General features: G+C 64.4%; 2 protein-coding genes across 4 annotated transcripts; both read left to right on the top strand.

Moving 5' to 3' along the window:
- PRR35 (proline rich 35) lies at positions 1-2,083 on the top strand. Its single transcript, XM_045871517.2, has 2 exons — positions 1-1,155; positions 1,401-2,083. The coding sequence occupies exons 1-2, from the start codon at positions 62-64 to the stop codon at positions 2,032-2,034; spliced, it is 1,728 nt and encodes a 575-aa protein (XP_045727473.1). The 5' UTR covers positions 1-61; the 3' UTR covers positions 2,035-2,083.
- A 5,352-nt stretch (positions 2,084-7,435) lies between these two features.
- On the top strand, positions 7,436-20,108 carry PIGQ (phosphatidylinositol glycan anchor biosynthesis class Q). Of its 3 annotated transcripts, XM_045874578.3 has the most exons (11): positions 7,436-7,588; positions 10,496-11,194; positions 12,981-13,112; positions 13,249-13,369; positions 15,174-15,300; positions 15,595-15,748; positions 15,867-15,978; positions 16,641-16,721; positions 17,222-17,336; positions 18,888-18,949; positions 19,784-20,108. In XM_045874578.3, exons 2-11 carry the CDS (start codon positions 10,506-10,508, stop codon positions 19,934-19,936), a joined length of 1,746 nt encoding a protein of 581 aa, XP_045730534.1. In that variant the 5' UTR covers positions 7,436-7,588; positions 10,496-10,505; the 3' UTR covers positions 19,937-20,108. The 3 variants fall into 3 exon arrangements, with proteins under 3 accessions (XP_045730534.1, XP_045730535.1, XP_045730536.1); XM_045874579.3 differs by lacking the exon at positions 12,981-13,112; XM_045874580.3 differs by lacking the exons at positions 18,888-18,949; positions 19,784-20,108 and adding an exon at positions 17,749-18,621.
- Positions 20,109-20,126: the final 18 nt, after the last annotated feature.

Genomic DNA, 20,126 nt, shown 5'->3' on the forward strand with positions numbered 1-20,126 from the left:
GACCAAGGCCCCCTGTGCGCAGGTGGCCATGGGGCCCGGGCCGGCCCGCTAGCAGGCCGCCATGTCCCGCGAGGGGGGCTCCTGCCGCCTGGGCGCCGGGGCGCGGGCACGGGCTCGGAAGCCCAAGAAGCCGCACTACATCCCGCGGCCGTGGGGCAAGCCCTACAACTACAAGTGCTTCCAGTGCCCGTTCACCTGCCTAGAGAAGTCGCACCTGTACAACCACATGAAGTACAGCCTCTGCAAGGACTCCCTCTCCCTGCTGCTCCACTCCCCGGACTGGGCCTGCCGCCGCGCCCCCACCGCGCCCCGGCCCCGCGCGCCCAGCCCGGACCGCCCCCTGGGCCCCACAGACCCTGGCAGCCAGCCCCGAGGACCACAGCTGCCCATCGCTCCCGCCATGCCCGACCTGGCCTCCCGTGTCCTGTCCCCGCGCCGCCACGTCGGGGGCCCAAAGCTGGGGGCTGATGGGTACCCCGGTGTGCCATCCCCCCTGGCCCGGGAGGCTGCCCAGAAGGATGTGGGCCTTGGGGGGCTCCTGGCCGAGGCATGGAAGCCAGGGCCGGGCGGGGGCCGGAGGCGCATAGCTGTGGTGGACGCGGCTGCAGCGGGCCCTGAGAGCGGGGGGGTCCCCTGCTACCCCCCGCCCACCCCCAGCGAGCTCCCTGAGGCCCAGAGCCTCCATCTGTCCCTGCTAGGTGTCGACTGCCCTCTGGGCCCTGGTCTCTTCTCCTACCTGGGGCCCTCCCTGGCTGCCACAGCCCACATGCCCTTTCTGGCCTCGGCCAGCCCCCTGTTGCCCCCGGTCTCTGCTTTCCCATCCCCACAGACCCCTGAACGCCCTGCCCTGGTCCCCCGCTTGTACTATCCCCTGCTCCTGGAGCATACGCTGGGGCTGCCGGCAGGCAAGGCTGTCCCTGCCAAGCCCCTAGCCCCCCCAAAAGGGCCCCCTGGGACTCCGGCCCCAGGGCCGCTGAAGGTGCCAGTACCCGGGCTGGGCAGGCCCTGGCCCCGTGGAGCCCCCAGGGACTCAGGGCAGGAGGGGGAGCTGGAGCAGGCTGCCCAGAGTGACCCCAAGAGGAAGCTGCCCCTGGGAAGCAGGTTGGAGCCCCTGAAGGCACCCTCCAGCACGGTGAAGTTCAGTGCCCAGAGCAGGTAGGTGTCAGGGGCCCCTGGCCACGGGGGTGGGGAGGGGTGGGAGGTGAGCTGGCCAGGGTGGCTGGGCCCCATTCTTCAGGCCACAGAGGAGAAACCAAGGCCAGAGAGCCAGACTCTCTATCCTTCTGGGATCCCAAGGCCCTCAGCCAGGCTGCAAAGGGGTCGCCAGGGGGTGTGGCGCAGGGACTGGGGGTGCTGGGGAGGTGGGCAGTGCAGCCTCTTGACTGGCTTCTACCCCCTAGCCTTCGGACTGGCCCCTCCGTGATGCTCTGGCCTGAGGACAAGGAGCCAGGCAACCCCGAGACCCCGGGCCCTTCAGCCCCCCTGCCCCAGCAGCCCCTGGGCCTGATGCCAGGTGGCCCCGGGCACGTGGGTGAGGACCTGACTCAGGCCCTTGGCGACTACGCCAAGGTAGAGCAGCGCCTAGGGCAGTTGGTGCCTGCCGGGGGTCTGGCCCCTCGGCCTCTGCGGGAGCAGCTTGGCAAGATCCGCCAGGAGCTGTTCACCATCCACCAGACGCTAGAGTGGGCTGTTCGGCCACCGGATGCACCCCTCGACCTCTCTGTGAAGCGGGCGCCCACCAAGGGGCCCAAGGGGCCGGTGGGGGCCTGGGGGCAGCTGGAGCTGGGCCCCACGCTGGCCGGGGGGACCCCGGAGCCACCTAGCATGCTGGGCCCCACAACAGCTGAGCCTTTCTCTAGCCACACCACCAAATGCGAGGCTGACTCCAGTGTCCCACTCCCGGGCCTGCCCCTTCAGGCCCCAGAGGACCCTGTCATTCCTGGCAGCAGCTGGGGTGCCCGTGGCGGGTCGAGGGGGTCCTGGCCCCCTGAGGCTGTCCCTAGCCTCCAGAGCCCCCCGGGCGCCAAGGTCTGACCACAGCATCTGCTGCCTCCTCTGTTCTTAACAGACAGGGCCCTTCAACCCCGTGTCCACTGCCTGGCCCCCCACCTGCCCCAGCCCCAGGGGTGTGGCCTAGAGCCTGCCCAGCATGCCCATGGACTGACCTCACCTGCCACGGCTGTGGCCTATCTCTGGGGCCACAAGGGACAGCAGAGAGTCATAGCTCCTTAGTGATCACAGTTGTGAATGTTTAAATAGAAACCATCTTCACATACCCTGTCTGGGCCTCCTTCTTGCCTCAGCGTCCACCACTGAGACACTCCCCGCCAAGGAGATGTCCCTGGCCTCCACATCTGAGTGGCCAGTGTCCCGGGCCACCCTGCTGGGCATTCACCTTCAGACCCGGACCTGCCTCCTGTGGACTGGCCCCCCCTCCAGGCCAATGGGGGGCTTTCCATCAAAGGGGGTAGAACCAGGAGAGGTGGGGAGGCAGGTGTGGGTGGGAGCTAGTCAGGCCTGTGTTCCAGCATGTTGCTGGTGGATAGAGACCCCTGGGCCTGCCTCCAGCCCCCGTGTCTAGCCAGGGCAGCCCTGATGTCAGATTCTCGCTGTAGGCTGCTCCCGCTATGGTTAAGCGGTGCCCCCACATTCTGTGGCTCAGGGCTGTTTGCCCGGCGTGGCCTCCGCTGGCCCCCAGCCAGCCCCTGCAGCCACGATAGGCATCGGGTGGCCTTCACAGCTCACTGCCTCCCTCCCTGCACAGCCACACTTGGCCCTTCCCACAGGCGGGGGGCAGGGGGCAGGCAGGGAGGGGTGCCCGCAGGACCCTTGGACCTAGCTAATGACTTCTCTCCCCGGAGCTGGCCATACCTCTGTACCCACCCAGGAATGGCCCCAGGGAGGGCAGTTCCTGCCTGTGCCTGGCTCCCTGAGCTGGACCAGCCAGGCTGGGGCCAGTTGGAGCAGGACCTACGGCTGCCCCATTAATTGTGCTCGGCAGCAGATAGCATCGGTCGTCCACCCCACCGTGGGGCATTAAGAGGCCAAGTCCAGAGCTGGGGTGTGGGCCAACCAGGTGGGAAGCACTATGGGTCACGGACAGGCGCTGACCCCTCCCATCCAGGGGCTTCCTGGAGAGTCCCCAGGTCCTGTGTCCGAGAGAGACCTGCTCCTCCTTGGCCCTCTATTGGCACCCCCATGTGTCTACTGCACCCAGATTTCTTATCACCACCAGGCAGATGTGAGCTTAGGGGGCATCAACCCAGTTTCACAGGCGTAGAAACAGGACCCAACCCTGCCAGTTTTGAGGGGTAGGATGAGCCCCTTGGAGATTCCCCACCCCAGACTCTGGTGAGTGGCCCAGCCCACATGTAAGGGGTGCATCCCCTTCTCCGAGGGCCTGACCCTGTGGTCCTACTGGGGGAGTGTGGGTGAGGCGGACTCACACGGATGTTAGCTCGGTGCCTCCTGAATTCATGAATTGCATTACGGCAGGTTTTGCAGGGGTGTGGGGGCCTCCCTGGAGAGGGGTGGGCTGAGCTGACCATGAGTGGCATCCGGATATGCAGGGACAGTGGGAAGAATGTCCCAGAGGCCAGTGTAAAGGACCCGAGGCAGGACTGTGGCAGCCCTGGGGCGCCCCTAGGGGGTTTAGCAGCTGAGTGATGACGCCACACAGCTTCCCTGGGCTACTGCTCAAACGTGTTCTTGGCCCGCGTCCCACCTGCCCCTCCCACTTGCCCATGCCCGCTTTGTCAAGGTGGCCCCTCCCTCAGGCTGGTTTCTAACAACAGAGGCTGTTGCTGCTGGAGCGAGGTCAGGAGGCTAGCCCCAGGTAGGAGACCCCCCCCGCCCACCTCTCTGCTCTCGGAGAGCCCCCCTGCCTAACCCTTCAAGGGTTGGAAGCTTCCAGGGTCTTTGTGGGGGCAATGGGCAGAGCCTTGGGCTGCCCCCTAAGAAGGGTCACTTTCCTTGCCTGAAGGAAGGAAGGGTTCCCTGGACAGATGAGTTTGAGAAACACTGCCCATCTGTCACCATCTCCCTCTACCCCCTGCCCCCCACACACACCTCGGGACCTCCCAATGCCCGGGAGCTCATGCAGGCCTCAGAGAAAAACCCGTAGCCACCTTCACAGGTCCCATGTTCCCCAGACTTGTGTTCCAGGGGCCACATGTGGAAAAATGGGACCTAGACACGTGGCTGGTGGCTGGGCTTGCAGATCAGGCCAGCACTCAGGACCTGGTGACACTACGCTTAAAGCCAGCCGCCCCCCCCAACCCAGTGCCTCAGTTTCCTCCTGTGTAAAACAGGAGAACGCCAGCACCCCCGGGAGGGAGCAGGGGGAGAAGGGTCACCACCGCTTGGCCCCTAGTGGGCATTATTTCTCTTGCAGTGCCACACTGGGCCCAGCTGCAGGACCTCGGCTCAGAGGAGCTGAGACTGTGATCCCTAGCCACCCACCCGTCTGTCCTCTGGCCTCCTGGGCCTCCCCGACCCACTGACAGGCCGCCCCCAGGGCCTGCTCTGCGAGCTGGACCCACCCAGAGACCCCGCTCACTCCTGCCGGCCCCGGCTGCTTGGGCGGATCCCAGTGCCCGCGGGGGCCGCAGGAGGACCCCGGGGTCTGCACTGCTCCCTGGATGGCCTGCTCTTCCTGACGGCTGGGGCTGCACCCTGCGTCCATGTGCTGGACCTCGAGGGACGATCCATCTGCCACTTGCCCTGCCACCTGCCAGGGGCTGGAGCCTTCGTGCCGGAGGATGTGGCTGTGACAGCTGCTGGGCTCATGGTGGTCAGCGACCTCGTCAGTGGGGCTGTGCACGCGCTTCGGCACACTGCCCGAGACCCCCAAGGCCGCTGGGTCACGGTGGGCTCCTTCCTGGCCCCCCGGGGGCTGGCTGTGGACGCCACCGGCCGCCTCCTGGTGACGGACTATGTGCTCGGGGCTGTGCACAGCTTTGCGCTGAGCCCTGCCCTGGAGCCACGGGCCCCAGCCTCCATACTGGGTCTGGAGGGCCCCTGCTGGGTGGGCCCGGGGCCAGACGGCGGCCTCACCGTGAGTGAGGAGTTTGGGGATGTGCGGCTATTCGGCAGTGCCTGCCAGCCCCTGGGCTCCCTGGGGGGCCTGACGGGGCACACCTTTGGCAACCCGGCGGGCATATGCACTGACGTGGAGGGCAGCGTGATTGTGGCGGATGAGCAGCAGGGCCACGTGACCCTGTTTCCTCGGGCCGGCGCGCCCGTCTGCCTGGTGTCCGAGGGGCTGAGGCGGCCCTTGGGAGTGGCCTGTGCGCCTCAGGGCCAGCTCGTGGTGGCAGATGCGGGTGACAGCGACATCAAGGTGTACCAGTACCGCTCGCAGCTGGCCTGACCTGTGGGCTCAGATGGGAGTAGCCCCTCACGGGGTGTGGGTGAGCCCCCAGGACCCCAGGCCACTGCGGGAGGAACACTGGGGGTTGGTGGGGCCTCCAGGACTGCTGGCCACGCCTCCCCGACCTTGTGCGTTTGCAGGGTTCCTGATGGGCCAGGTCCTGGGTTGCCTCCTACCTTCTTCTTGGAGACGATTCAGACTTCGTTGGCTGCCACAAACCAGCCGCCTCCCAGCCACCAAAGTTGGGCCCTCTGCACACCTCAGTTTAGGGTGCCCGAGCACTCATGGCCCCCATGTCCACTCAGGCCCTGGCCCTGCCGGGTCAGGGCCCAGGAGGCCTGAGCTTTGGGCCCAGCCCCTGAAGCCTGCAGACCTTGCGCTGGGCAGCTACCAGCGTTTACCCAGGCAGGTTCTCGGGCCAGGTGCCCCAGCCCCAGCCTCCTAATCAGACAGAAGCAGGCAGGGAGGGTGCGGCTGGGATGGGCTGGGTTGGGCTGGGCTGGGCTGGGCTGGGCAGGGGTGCAGCCCTTCACCGTCCCCCATCTTCAGACGCACCCCAGGTGCCGAGCCTCCTGCTGCTTCTCTGGGCCTAACTGAGGTAAGGCAATGCAAAAGAGGGGCTGCCCCAGAGGCACCCTGGGGTGGCACATGGCTGGGAGGGGAGCCTCCATACCCCTGGTCCACTTCTCCCGTGTGAGATTGTCTCTCAGGCTGAACCTGCATTTTCTCCTCTGCAAACCAGGAGCAAAGGGCTCCAAGCTCATGGGTGGGGCGTGCTGGGAAGGTTGCAGGCGGTGGCCCAGCCTGGAGAGCCTTCCTATGAGGAAGGACTCCTGTTACCTAAAAACCATGGGCAAATGAGGCCCAAAAGAGGTGGGGGCGTGAGGGTGGAGCTCTGCGTTTGGGGCCCAGCCAGGCCCCTAGTTCCAGTGAGGGGTCTCAGTGGGAAGGGGACAGCGCCTGGTCACCAGGACATTGCCTCTGACAAGGTCCCCCTCATATGTACCAGCCCATGTGGGGGGCGGGATTTCAGTGGTCAGTGTAAGGAAGCATGACCACTACGTGCTCAATAAATGCTACTTGTTGCTACTGTGTCAGGGATATTGTTCGCTGGAGCAGGAGGGGCTAGGGACCCCGCTGACGACCAAACCAGATGGCTGCCACCTCTGGGCTGGCCCACTGAGGCCCAGCCTTCCTAGTCCACTGGGCCCTGGGGGGACCTGGGGGTGCCCCTTGGGCAGAGACTGTTGTTGGAGGGGGCCAGTCTGGAGCTGGGGAGGCAGCTCCTTCTGGAACCCCACACAGGGCTTGGGGGTCCTTTCACCAGTGGCAAGGTGAGGTGGGGGACCCTCAAAAGCCAGGCCCACCGGGTCCCTCAGATGAGGAAATGGGGGATGGGGGAGGTTTGTCAGCTGTGAGAAGGTGGGGGACTGGAAGGCAGGGGTGTTGGGGACACTGCAGGTGTACTGGAGGGGGTACAAGAATGCTGCGGGGACAAGGATACTGTGCAGGGGGGAACAAGGACACTGGGGGAACAAGAACGCTGGGGGGGCAAGGACACTGCTAGGGGGAGACAAGGACATTGCTGGTGGGGGATAAGAACTCTGGGGGGGAAAAGGACATAGGGCGGGACAAGGACACTGGGGGTGGAAGAGGACACTGGGGGGCAAGGACCCTGGCGGAGGGGGACAAGGACACTGTTGGGGAACAAGGATGCTGCATGGGGGGAACGAGGATGCTGCTGGGGGACAAGGATGCTGCGGGGGACAAGGACACTGGGGGGGCAAGGACACTGCTGGTGGGGGACAAGAACGCTGGGGGGGCAAGGACACTGCTGGTGGGGGACAAGAACGCTGGGGGGGACAAGGACACGAGGGGGGACAAGGACACTGGGGGACAAGGATGCTGCTGGGGGACAAGGACGCTGGGGGGGGGAACAAGGACACTAAGGGGGGGCAAGGACGCTGCTGGGGGACAAGGACGCTGCGCACGCAGACTCCCGGGACTGGAACGTTGCGCGCGCGGAACGCTCGAGCGGGGTCCGCGCGCAGCTCGGGCGCCTTTGGGGGCCGGACCGTCGCGCGGCAACGCTGGGAGCCGGCGGAAATGGGGCTCGTGTCCCGCGGCGCGGCCGCGGCGGGGCTGGGGGCGGCGAGCGCTGTCGTCCGCCCAGGTCCGCCCCACGCGGTCCCCCACTCCATCCCTGGGGAGCAGACGGTGAGCATTCGGGGGGAGTGGGCCGGCGTCCGTGCGCTGTGACCTTGGGGCGCCGCCCCTCCCGCCCCGGCCCCCGGACTGTGCCCCCCCCCCGACTCCCCCGGCCGGGCGGGACCGGGCGCCGGGCGCGGGCCAGGCGGCGGAAGGGGCCCCGAGGCTCCTTCCAGGGCCGGCGCGGCACAGCGCCCCCCGCCACGCCCCGCGTCTGGAGCCTCTGTTTCCTCTTCTGTGAAATAGGGGCGCTGCAGGTCAAGGGGCGGGCCTGAGGCAGCAGGGCTCCGGGGGCGGGCCCGGGTGGGTGGTCTGCCGGCGGTGCCGCCGTGTCCCAGTGACATCCCCAGCCGGCCCCCGCGGTGGACCCTGGGGAAGGGCGTTCAGGGCCCAGGAGGGACCGCAGTACATAGGGCACAAAACAACGGTAGGGGTGCCTGGCCGGCTCCGTCGGGGGGAGCGTGCACGCTTGATCTCGGGGTGGTGGGTTCGAGCCCCGGGTTGGGGGTTGTAGGTTCACAGCCATTCTTCTGAGATGACGGGGAGAAAGCACTGTTTACCCAACGCCAGACAAAAACAAACAACATGGGGTAAAAAGGAGTTTCTGGGAGCTCTGGAGTAGCTTCCAGAGGCGGGGGTCAGCCGTGGAGCTGTCCCTGGCCAGCCATGACTGGGCTCTTCCCCACAGTCAGTTCACGCAGAGGAGAGAAGTACAGCTTCCCTCATAAGGCACACTGATGACCTCAGGTGTTGAGACCAGGGCTGTCCCTGCCCCAGAGACCTGGCTGCCTGACCCACCTGGGAAGGGAGCTCTGTGTTCCCCCTGACAGACGAGGCTTTCCCAGGCCTGGGCCCTTGTTTTGGATCCTGGTCTTTAAAGATGTGCTCCTTGCCCAAGTTCCTGCCCCCTCCCCCGTCTGCACCTCCGCTATTGATTGCCTGCTCTTCTTTTTCTGGGCGTCTGATCTGAGCAGGTTTCTTTGTGTTCCTCACTCCCAGAGGCTGAGGTGGGGGTGGGGATGGGAGTTGGGCCCGTGGTTTGTTCTCTCTAGCTACCCCACGGATAAGAACAGCAACTTCTGCCCTCTGCCCTTCTTCCTTAGACATAAGGAGCTGCTTCTTTTTCTTCTTCTTTTTTAGGCAAACTTTGTAGATGAAGCATAACCCACACAAAGAAAATGCACAAACCATATGAGTATAACTCAATGAATTTTCCCGAAGTGAAAACCCCATTGCTCCGACAGATGCAGCTTCCCCCAGAGCATCTGTTCACTATTAGGCCAATTGTTTTTCTTTTCCGACAGTAGCCATGGGTCGTTTTCCTTAGATCCTGTGCAAGGAGTCCCCAAGCGGGGTGTGATAGTGCTGTTTGGCTGAGCTGGCTTAGTGTGATGCCCGGCCCCCCACCATGGTCAGCAAGCCTGAAGCCACAGGTCCCTTGCAGGCAGAACTGCTCTGTCCATCTCACATTGCCCCATCAGGAAGGTCAGGAAGAGAAGTGGGCCCCTGGTGATGGCCACGGGGATTTGGCCCGGGGCTGCTGCTGGGCTCTGGGCTTTCCCCTGCCGGCACCAGTCACTTGGTGAGGAGAGACATTCGGGAGTGTGGCTGTTCAGCTCAGAGGACCCTTTTCAGCTGGAACCCACTTGCGCAATTGCCGGGAGAGGCCTCTACCTCCCGGCCCCAGTCTGGCCTCCCTGCAGGGAGGGCGAGCTACTGCACCAGTGACCTCTTAAGCCCTGGGCATTTGTGTCTGTGTAAGGCCCCTCCCAGAGCCCCCCAGCTGATAGCAAATGGATGACACGTCCCACCATCCCAACATGTATGTCCCAAGGGCCTGGCGAGCGGTGGGGCCTGGAGACCTGGGCTCCGTCCAAGGCCTGTGTCCCTCCCTCGGGTGTGGGCTCCAGCTTGGGGATCTTAGCTCAGGGTGGCTGCTGGGTCCTTTGTGACAACAAGGTGGGGAGAGTCAGTGTCTGAGAAAGAGCATGCTCCAAGGTGAAGCCCTCAGGGCTCTGCTGGATGAGGGCCTGCTGCCCACCATCTGGGAGGGGCTCAGTGCTTGCTGAGAAACCTGCATCCCCAGTGAACTTACCTCTGGGCAAGGCAAGGCTCAGGGTACCACAGAATTCGGGGGTCATGCTACTTGGGGCCGGTCTTGCTGGTTAGAGGCCAGGAAGGCTTACAGCCCTCAGCCTGAGAGAAGACAGTGGGGAGCTTGTCATCCTCCAGGCCCCCCACGTTTAGACAGCTGCCTAGCTCAACTGTGACAAGAGAGTCAGTCCCCTGCTGGGAACTCAGCCCCGAAATGGTGGGTGGGCACAGCCATAGGCTGGTGGGTCAGAGTAGCTGCCAAAGCCCCATGAGAGCCCCGAGGCTCCTCTGGGGGCTCACCAGACAGGGGGTAGGCTTAGGGCACAGGCACGTCCCCCGGTATGTTCTGGGGCCCCTGCACCAGTGCCCACAGCCACCAGCCGTGTGCCTGCATCTGGTTTCTCTCAGCCCAGCAGTAATCCATTTACATTTTCATCTTTATTCTCGCTAGCTTAGTGAGTAAATCAAGGTTCATTAGATTTTAATGTGCATTACTTTAATTGTTAATGAGATTGTACATTTTTCCATGTGCTACACATAAGAAACTCATCAGTTTCCTTGAAAACAAAAACAAAGCCCTCACGTTCAGCCCCACACACCATCGTGAGTGGTTCCGGAGATCATGGCACGTCCCCTATTCTACCTGCTTGTCTCTGAAATGGGGGCAAGCGTTGGCCGGCTTGGGATGGGAGTAGGGGCCATGCCCATGTGACATGGGCCCTGTGGCCATGTGTGTGTGTGTGTGTGTGTCCTCAGGGCCATCTGTGGTGCTGCCGGCCACCCTGGGGCCGCCCCAGACTGAGCCTGTCCCCTCTCTTCCAGCGTGCCCAGCATGGTGCTCAAGGCCTTCTTCCCCACGTGCTGCGCCTCGGCCGACAGCGGCCTGCTGGTGGGACGGTGGGTGCCGGAGCAGAGCAGCGCCGTGGTCCTGGCTGTGGTGCACTTTCCCTTCATCCCCCTCCAGGTGAAGGAGCTCCTGGCCCAGGTGCATCAGGCCGGCCGCGTGGGGTTGGCCGTGCTGGGCACCTGGTGCCACCGCCGGCAGGGGGCTGAGGAGAGCCTGGGCCACTTCCTGGAGGGCCTGGGCACCATCTTCTCCCACGAGCCTTGGCTACAGCTGTGCCGGGAGCCAGGCAGCAAGTTGTGGAGCTGCAAGGCCACCCGCCGGCAGGTACCTCCCCGCCGCGGCGCCCCCTATGAGGACCAGGTCATGCTCGTCTTCTACGACCAGCGCAAGGTGCTGCTGTCGCAGCTGCACCCACCCGCAGCCCTGCCCGACCGCCAGGCCGGTGATGCCGCGCCCAGTGCCGGGGGCTTGGCCGCTGTCTTTGACACGGTGGCGCGCAGTGAGGCGCTCTTCCGAAGCGACCGCTTCGACGACGGCCCTGTGCGCTTGAGCCACTGGCAGTCGGAGGGCGTGGAGGCCAGCATCCTTGCCGAGCTGGCAAAGCGTGCCTCAGGGCCCGTCTGCGTGCTGCTGGCCTGCCTGTTGTCACTCGTCTCGGCCGCCAGCGCCTGCCGGTACGTGCCCCTGGGGCCAGGGGGTGGCGGGGAGGAAGTCCGGCCGCTGAGCCCTAGCCCCCACTGTGGGCAGAGGCCTGGAGGCCCAGACAGGCCCTGCTGAGGCCTCCCGCTCTCATCTCCTGTCCCCTCCCCTCTTATCTCCGAGGACGTCTGGGTGGTGGTTGCTCCCTGGGCAGAGCAGTCTCCCTTGGCAGCCTCAGCACTGGCGTGGGACCCACTGGGTAGCCGTTCAGGGTGGACTTCAGGTGGCTCAGTCTCCTGCAAGGCGAGCAAGACCGTGAACACACGCAGGTTGTTGCCGACTGATGGCTGGTATTTGCGTGGCCTGGTGCCTGGGAGTTGTCCTCCTGAAGGAAGGCACGCAGGTCCCACCTGCTTCCCTGGCCCTGGTGGGGGCAGTGTCCGCTCCCTGATGGACGTGGGTTGGGGTGGTGGTCCCCAGCCTTGGCTTGTCTGTACAGTCCCCTGGAATACTCCTGGCTGTAGGCCTGGCCGAGGGGTGTAGCCCTTGGGGGCCCTGGGTGTTCTGGCTCCAGGGGTCCCTCCCTCTGAGAAGCCAGCTCCCCGATGGCGCCCCCTACTTAGGTCCCAGGGTTCTGGCTGTCGGGTTTGGGGACTGGCCTCACCTGCTGACCGAGGGCTGCCGAGCACTCTGGCCTGACTTGGCAGAGCGCCTTGGCAGCTCCGTGTGGACAGTGCCTTGGGTTGAGGGCTGCAGGGGCTCTTGACACAAAGGGTGGGTTTTGGATCTTCACAATCCCCTGGATTGAATTACAGGAAAGTGTGTGTCAGCCAAGGTGCAGTTTGGGAGAGAGATGGTCCTGGGCTTTTATCACCTTTCAAAGGACTCAAGAAAGGTTAACGACGCTCGTGTGCCGCAGATCCCGATCAGCCCGTCAGGCTAGAGCCGTGGGGAGAGCACAGTGGCAGTTACGTGAGGCATCGCTGTCACTGTGCAGAAGTGAAGCCCCTGGCCCCCTAGGGCAGCCCCAGGGATGCTGTTGGGGCCCTGGCTGCCCTGGGCTGGTCTGAGCCTCGGGGACCCTGCTGTGCAGACGGCGGGGGGAGGGTGCTCAGTGCAGACAGTGCCTTCCACTTGACTGGAGTTCAGGATGGCTGTGCTAAACGTGACTCATTCCTGGAGCTGGCTCAGAACCGCTTGAAGACTTCCTCCTTCCTCCTGAGGGTCCGAGCGCCTGGCTAGTGGCGGCCCTGCGCTTAGCACAAGCCCTGCAGGCTCCTGCTGGCGGCAACAAGGCTCTGGATGGACATGGAGCCGAGAGACAATAGGGCCCTTTCTTTACCTTTACTTGCAAACATCTCCTCTCAGTGTTGGAATCCCTGCAGAAGTACCTCAGTGCTTCCTTTGCCTTGCGAGACACGAGTCTCATGGGGCAGCCTGGCCGGCCTGCAGACCCTTGATGAGGGTCACCCATTCAGCAGGGCAAGGCGCTGGTTGGCAGGACAGCACGTTCTCTCTACTCCTGGGGTGAAGCCTTGGCACTTGGCTTTGGGTGTGACTCGAGTCACTGCTTTGTGAGGAGGTCGGGTTCCCAATTAACAGCCACGAGCACACCGTGACCCCCACCGGGCTGCCTGCCTGTGCGCCCCCACAGTGTCCCTGTCCTGCTGAGCTCGGGAGTGTGGCTATCGTGTTCAGGGCCTCCAGCGTCTTGACGTGGGCCCGGTGAGGGGTGTTGGTGCCAGCTGAGGGGCCCCCACTCCCCGGCAGGCAGGAGGACCGCTGCACCGCCCGAACGGCCACCTCTTGGCTCCTTCACAGGCTGTTCAAGCTGTGGCCCCTGTCCCTTGTCTGGAGTAAGCTCTCTGTGTGCGAGCAGCTCAGGCACCGGCTGGAGCAGCTCACGCTCATCTTCAGCACCCAGAAGGCCGAGAACCCCACCCAGCTGATGAGGTGCAGCCCTGCCTGGGTCTCCTTCATAGTGGCCAGTCGCGCGTCCCCCCCACTTCTTTGCACCAGGCCCACCCATGCTGACCCCCTCCGGCCAGGCCCCACTCACCACCCACTCCCATTGGCCCCCTCCTTCCAGGAAGGCCAACGTGCTTGTCTCTGTGCTTCTCGATGTGGCCCTTGGCCTTGCGCTGCTGTCGTGGCTTCGTGGGAAGGACCGCATTGGGCCACTGGCGGAGGCCCTCGTCCCTGTGGCTGATGTGAGTTACTGGAACACCTGTGTCCCAGGGGTGGGAGTGGGGCCCTGCCTGGGAGTAGCAGAAGCCCCTCAGCTGGCCAGAGCCACATGACTCTTTGCCTCTGTTGGGCTAGAGGAGCCGCCCTGGTCCCTGACCCCAGACCGGTCCCCAGGGCTGCACATACTTGGCTCACCGGATGCCCACCTGCCCCCACTGGGTCACATCTCAGCTCCTGGCCTCTACCTTCCTTTCCTGAAGGTGGTCATGCCTGGGGCCACCTTGTGGTTGAGGCTTTTCGGGGGAGGCCCCTCCCCCCCCACTAGGCCCAGGGTCCCTGGCTCCTGGCTTTGAGGCAGCTGGCTCTGGGCTTGGCCCTCTGCACAGCAAGTACCATAGAAACCTTCCGTGTATCCAGGGCTGTCTGTGTCCAGCTGCGGTCAGGCCTCTCCCACTGCTGATTCGGGGTTCCCATGCTGAGTACCAGCAGTTTCCACTTCTCCCAGTTTCCGCCCTGTTGCTCTTCTCTGCCTCCTTTCCTCAGAGCCATAGGCCCTGTCATTCCTGTTGGGAGCTTGTCTTCCTGCTTGGAACAGTCCCTCTGGCCATGTGGGCCTCCCCCAGGCCTCTGCCAGTGGCCTCCTGGCCCCAGTGTGGTCGAGGGGCTGAGGCCTGGCGGGGTGGTCCTTGTGCGTGCAGCCTCTGGCACTCCCATCCCTGTCCAGCTGCAGCCGTGCCCTCGGCCTGCTCGTGAACAGGGGCCCTCACAGGCCGAGAGCCCCTATAGCTTCTTGGGGAGACCTGGTCCAGGAGGAAGGAGGAGGGAGGGCCTGGAAGCCAGGACGGGGGCTTCGCTGCTGTACCTTGCTCACCCATGCTCTGCCTTTTGGCCAGCTTCATCTTCGATCTCCCTTTTGCAGAACTGCGCAGAAATATAAATATTTAATTTAAAAATGAAAGCCTCTTCCTGCCGCCCAGCTCTTATCCTTTAAATATTAGATAAGCTCTATTTATAAAGAATGCTCTGTTCCTTTTCTCGCTGCCCCAGACTCAGCTGAGGCCTTCACAGGCCCACATGGTGGGCAGCGGGGCTGGGGGGCAAGGCAGGCCTCTGACTGTGGGGCAGGGCTGTCATGGCCATGGCTGCAGCATTGCTGATGAGGCTGAGGGTCCTCGGGGCCTGTGCCCTGGGACCGGCCCAGTGCCCAGACATTGGCCTTCCTCCCTGGTCGGCCAGGATGCTGCTCAGCTTCCCAGCTTGCCGGTGAGCATCCCCGTGCCATCTCTGGCCCTCACTGGACATTGTTCATGGCTCAGAACCTCATCTGTCCTTCCCACCTGCTACCTGGGCCCCTGATGGGCGCGACACCCTCAGGGTCACCTGGGGTCGCCCACCCAGCTCAGGCCCAGGCGTCTATGGTGCCGTGCTGCCAGGTGGTGGGGTGGGGTCCTCAGCAGAGGGGCACTGGGTAGACCCATCAGCTCCCCCAAGGTTCATGGTGAGCTGGGCTCTGTCCCACCTCTGGGCACATGGGGCTGAGCTCTCCTGTGGGTCCAGTGGCGTGAGGATTGAGATGGAAGAAAGCTGATGCCCATCAGGGCCTCCGTGGCCTGAGGGCCAGGGGCACACTGTTAGCCTCTCAGCCCCAGGTCCCCGAGCATCTGTGAAGAGGGCTTCCTTGGCCAGACAAGTGTGGGAAACCTCGTGTGCCCATCACATTAGGAGACACTTGGAGAGAGGGACCCAGACTACCTTCTTCCTGCCCAGATGGGTTGGCTGTGCTGGGGCCCAGTTTACGGACTTCATGTTCCTCCTGTGTCTCTATAGCATGTGGCTGAGGAGCTCCAGCATCTGCTGCAGTGGCTGATGGGTGCGCCTGCTGGGCTGAAGATGAACCGGGCGCTGGACCAGGTGCTGGGCCGCTTCTTCCTCTACCACCTGCACCTGTGGATCAGTGAGTGCCGGCTCCATCTGGCCCCAGGGAGCCCCCCCAATCCCCCCCCAGTGCAGGGGGTGGGGCCAGGCCAGGCCCCGTCCCCTCCGTCCCTGCTTTTCTGTCCTCTTGCTGTCCCAGGTATGTGTGTGTAGCCCTGCTCTGCTGGGCTGGCTGCTCGGCCCAGGGACGGCCAGCAGTGAAGTCCATCCCTCAGTTTCCAGAAACCTCAGGCGCCCCTCCTCAGTGAGAAATTGGGGGGGAGGGCAGGACCTCCCTGGGTGCCCCCCTCAGAGCCAACCCCCATCCCCCCAGGCTACATCCACCTCATGTCCCCCTTCATCGAGCGCATCCTGTGGCACGTGGGCCTCTCAGCCTGCCTGGGCCTGACGGTCGCCCTGTCCATCCTGTCTGACATCATTGCTCTGCTCACCTTCCACATCTACTGCTTCTACGTCTACGGGGCCAGGTGGGTGTGGGCGCCCCACTCGTGCAGGCTGGCCCATGGTGGCCTCCAAGCCCTGAGGGCCACGGGTGGCCGCCGGGGGGGCATGGCGCCCCGCCCTGATGCTGCCCGTGCCCCGCAGGCTGTACTGTCTGAAGATCTGCGGCCTGTCCTCGCTTTGGCGTCTGTTCCGGGGGAAGAAGTGGAATGTTCTGCGCCAGCGAGTGGACTCCTGCTCCTACGACCTGGACCAGGTACCGGGCAGGGTGCAGGGGGAGGCTGGGCAAGGTGCAGGGGGAGCCTCCACGCTCCCATCAACCTGGTCCCTCTCTACATGAGCCTGGCCAGTGCGGCTGCGCGGCACGTGTTGGGGCAGCTCCCCTGCGGGGGGGTCAGCGTGGAGCCTGGGGCACTGCTCTGCGGGGGGCAAGGTGCACGTGGAGCCCTCCCACAGTGCAGGACCTTGCCCCAGGTGGGAGGCGGACCCTGCTATGAGGAGGGTGCTGGGCCCCAGGGAGCTCCTGGACGGTGGGGCACGGACATGACCTACGCACAGGAGCCGGCTCACACCTGGTCTGACCAGGTGGACCCTGTATGCTGCCCTGCACAGCATGCTTGTCCTCCCGCCTTTGGTGTATGTGCTTACGCCTTGTTGGCTGGTTCTGTCTCCCCACGTGTCACCGAGTCTGGATGGCACGCGGACACATCCCGCCCCGTACTGGAGAAAGCTGTCATGAGCGGGTTTTTCTGGGCTGTCTCGGAAGCCCAGGTGTCCTGTCTGCAGGCATCCCATTTCTGCTCCGTTGTAGGGTGGGTTTGGTGGGGATGGGCCACGGAGGTGTGGCTTGTGCCACTGGGGCCGTCCCTGGCGTGGGGTTCTTGCTGATGCTGACGGTGGTGTTCTTTCTCCCTGCAGCTGTTCATTGGGACTTTGCTCTTCACCATTCTGGTCTTCCTCCTGCCCACCACGGCCCTGTACTACCTGGTGTTCACCCTGGTGAGCCGAGAGGCTGCTGGCTGACCTGGCCGCTGAGCCTTGCCCACAGTGCTTGGAGTGATCCCTGCCTGCCCTGCCTGCCAGCCAGGCAGCTGTGGGCAAGCCATCCACCCCTACCCCGGGGAGGCCGTGGCTATTCCAGACTCTCGGGGCACTGTGTGCTGGGCCCTGGAGTGGGCAGGGGTCCTACCCCGGGGGGTGCCTGCCACCGCTCTGGGACACAGCTGGGTGCACGGAGGGCCCAGGGGAGGGACACCCAGCTGGCCCCAGCCGAGGGGCCAGTAGCATGTTCCCCTGGGGTCAGCTGCCCCTGCCCACTGCTTCCCTGCCTCCTCATAGCTGGGCCTCAGGATCAGGGTGGGAGCTGTGCCCTCCTCAGGATGCGATCCATGTCCTCCCCAGGGGTCTGGAGCCCCTGCTCACCCTTCGTTGCGGCCAGGACCCCTGGGCTGCTGCAGTCACGGCCCTGGTGCAGCTCTGAGTGCCGTCTGTTGCTGCAGCTCCGGCTCCTGGTGGTGGCTGTGCAGGGCCTGATGCATCTGCTCGTGGACCTCATCAACTCCCTGCCGCTGTACTCGCTTGGCCTCCGGCTCTGCCGGCCCTACAGGCTTGCGGGTAGGTCTGTGTGCGGGGTGCACCCACGGGCCCTGCAGAAGCAGTGGTGTGCAGGGCGCGCGGGTGGTGGGGGCAGCCGAGACCCCTGATGTCCACTGGGCCAGCTGCCTGCGGTGAGCTGGAGGGCTCAGAGGCGACAGAGGCAGCCCTTCCTCTTTGTCACCTTCTTCTGTGACGAGCATGAACATTTGCCCTGACATCTGTCTGCAGTAGCGTAGGTGGTACCTGAACGTGGCTCAGAGAAGCATCCCTCTGAGCTCGTGTGGGACTGTGTGCCCGCTGGTGCCCCTCAACCTTGGAGAGGACAGGCCAGGCTGAAGGGTGCTGGGCTAGCCAGATCTGTGTGACCGCAGACCACGGTGCGTGGGACAGCACCCCCCTCCTAGCTGCCCCTGGCCGTCCCCCTCTACAGGTGGCTGCCCCTGTTTTCATGCTGACACCAACCGCTAGGTAGGTCACATGCTCCTGAGGGGAGGCTGGGGGAGGCTGACCTAACTGGTCACAGCATTGTGAGTTGGCCCATCCCCGTTGAGGGGTTTTGAACACATCAGGGAGCATGGGGCATTCTTGGTACAGCCCCCATCCAGCGGCTATTCCACCGGCCCCTGTGCTGAGCAGCATGCCCAGGAGGCCCTGCATGCTGTTTGCAGCTCAGCCCCGACACCAAAGCTCCCAGCAATTGCTTCCAGCCTCTGGAGGGCCAGAGAACTTGAACCTGCATGCTCCGTGCACTTTGGACCTAGTCTGCCTTCCTGGTGCCCTTAGATTCTCTTTCCAGGCCACCTCCCCTGCAGACCCCCAGGTGGCCCATGCCGGGGACCCCAGCCTGTGTCCATACTTCAGAGTGCCAGGACCAGGCAGGCTAGGAGCCTGAGACCCAGCATCTTCCCTCCCCCAGCCCGCAGCTTGTGGTCAGAGCAGAGTTGTTTTAACTTCACATAAAAGTCCACAGATACTGCCGCCTCCTCTTGTTTTCACCGAGTTTGCCTTGGGGCCTCTTCATCAATTGATAATTAGCTCCTGCTTCTCTTTTCAAGAACTTTCTGCCTTGGAAATTCCCAGGCTGGGGAGCCCAAACCACAGGCCAGGGGCACAGTGGGTTCCCAAGTCACCGCTCATACAGAATTTGGAAGACGTTTAGATGCCAGCATGGCAGCCACATCCCACCAAGGACCCTGTCCACTCTGTGGGAGAAGCCACGTCCCATTTGGAAAGCAGCGCAGCCTGAGGCCCTGAAGCCCAGCTGACCCTGCCCCGCCTCCCAGACATGCAGCTTCTGTCTTTCAGTGAAGTTGTGCAGAGGCTTTGATACTGGCCAGGCAGCCGGCGGAGGGGAGGCGGACGGGGAGGTTGGGGGAGGCGTGTGGGGAGGTGAGCCCGGTGTGCGGCCCGGACCACCCACAGCCTTCTGAGTGCCGCTCGGACAGGAAGGGGCCTTTGCCACCACAGCCCCTGTGCCCAGGCCTGCCACTGCGGGCATACGGGGCAGGAGGCCCAGGAGGCTGTCTGCCGAGGGCCGTGTGCCTCACAGGCACCTTGCTGTCCTTGCAGCTGGTGTGAAGTTCCGAGTCCTGGAGCACGAGGCTGGCAGGCCCCTCCGCCTCCTGATGCAGGTGAGGCCTCTGCACATCTCTCACTCGGTGCCCCTGGGCAGACCCCCCGCCCCCCGCCATGATGTTGCACATATTCTGCGGCTGCTGCCCTGGGGGAGGGTTGCACGGGCGCAGCAGAGCTGACAGGTGGGGCCGCAAGGGGAGGCTCCCTCACCCCCAAGACCTCTGGGCACCGTGACCCCCTCTGCCTGGAACCTCCCTCAGCAGGTGCCTGGATGGGATCCCCTGGGCTGTGCCTGATGCCTTCCACCAGCCCGGGCTCCTGCTCTGAGCCCCATGGGCTCTTGTTTCCAGGAGGAAGAGCACGGACTTGGCGAAGGCCTCAGGATGCGCTCTTTCTCTGAAATGGTCCCTCTGGCCTGTGCTGCCTGAGCGGGCAGGTTGCTGGGTGACTTGCTGGGGGCTGGTGGGGTTGGCCTGAGGGCCATGTCTCAGGGAGAGGTCAGATGCTGAGGCAGCTGGGTCCCTGCACGGTTTTCTCAAGGGTGCGGGATATTCCCGGGCCCTGACTGGGAGGCTCCGGGGGGGGGGGGGAGTCCTGCAGGCGAGGGGTCGGCGCCCCTCCAGGCTGGCCTGCCTTGCCTCCCTGCAGCCTGCCCCGCCTCCCTGCAGCCTGTCCAGAGAAGAGCACGGCTGACCTCGGTCCGAGTGCTCCCTCCAGAGCTGCTCACCCTGCCCCTGGGGAGCACAGGGAGGGCCCGTCTGGACAGAGTGGGTGCTGCCCCGCAGCGGACAGCCCAGGGACCCCCAGTGAGGGGCCACTTGGACTGGCAAGCTTGAGCCTCAGGGAGCTGGGGGCCACGTGCTGGCTGAGCGCTGCCCTTGTGCTTCCAGATAAACCCCCTGCCCTATGGTCGTGTGGTGCACACCTACCGCCTCCCCAGCTATGGCTGCCACCCCACGCACTCCTGGGGCTCCCTGTGCCGCAAGCTGTTCTTCGGAGAGCTCATCTACCCCTGGAGGCAGAGAGGGGACAAGCAGGACTGAGGGGCCTGGTCGCTGGCCTGCCCAGTACCACCGTGCGGCCACAGTCTGCCCTCTTTCCTGCCAGGGTGTGGACGATCAGGACAGCACGCGTCCCTGATCTTTGCCTTCTCTGCCCCCAGTTGTCCGAGGCCTGTGCATCTCCTGCTGGCTCTGAGGTGGTGGGGTGCCGAGCAGCAGGGCACAAAGGCAG

The sequence above is a fragment of the Mirounga angustirostris genome, unplaced genomic scaffold (assembly GCF_029215605.1).
Source record: "Mirounga angustirostris isolate CCGP_5_RB_7025 unplaced genomic scaffold, mMirAng1.0.hap1 SCAF_5, whole genome shotgun sequence".
Lineage (NCBI taxonomy): Eukaryota > Metazoa > Chordata > Mammalia > Carnivora > Phocidae > Mirounga > Mirounga angustirostris.

What these genes read in the sequence shown, in the direction of transcription:
- PRR35 (XM_045871517.2), top strand. Translation starts at nt 62, where the DNA reads ATGTCCCGCGAGGGGGGCTCCTGCCGCCTGGGCGCCGGGGCGCGGGCA. An exon ending in AAGTTCAGTGCCCAGAGCAG is followed by an intron (nt 1,156 to 1,400) that starts GTAGGTGTCAGG and finishes TCTACCCCCTAG; the next exon opens with CCTTCGGACTGGCCCCTCCG.
- PIGQ (XM_045874578.3), top strand. Translation starts at nt 10,506, where the DNA reads ATGGTGCTCAAGGCCTTCTTCCCCACGTGCTGCGCCTCGGCCGACAGC. An exon ending in CCCTCGTCCCTGTGGCTGAT is followed by an intron (nt 13,370 to 15,173) that starts GTGAGTTACTGG and finishes GTGTCTCTATAG; the next exon opens with CATGTGGCTGAGGAGCTCCA. An exon ending in CCACCTGCACCTGTGGATCA is followed by an intron (nt 15,301 to 15,594) that starts GTGAGTGCCGGC and finishes CCATCCCCCCAG; the next exon opens with GCTACATCCACCTCATGTCC.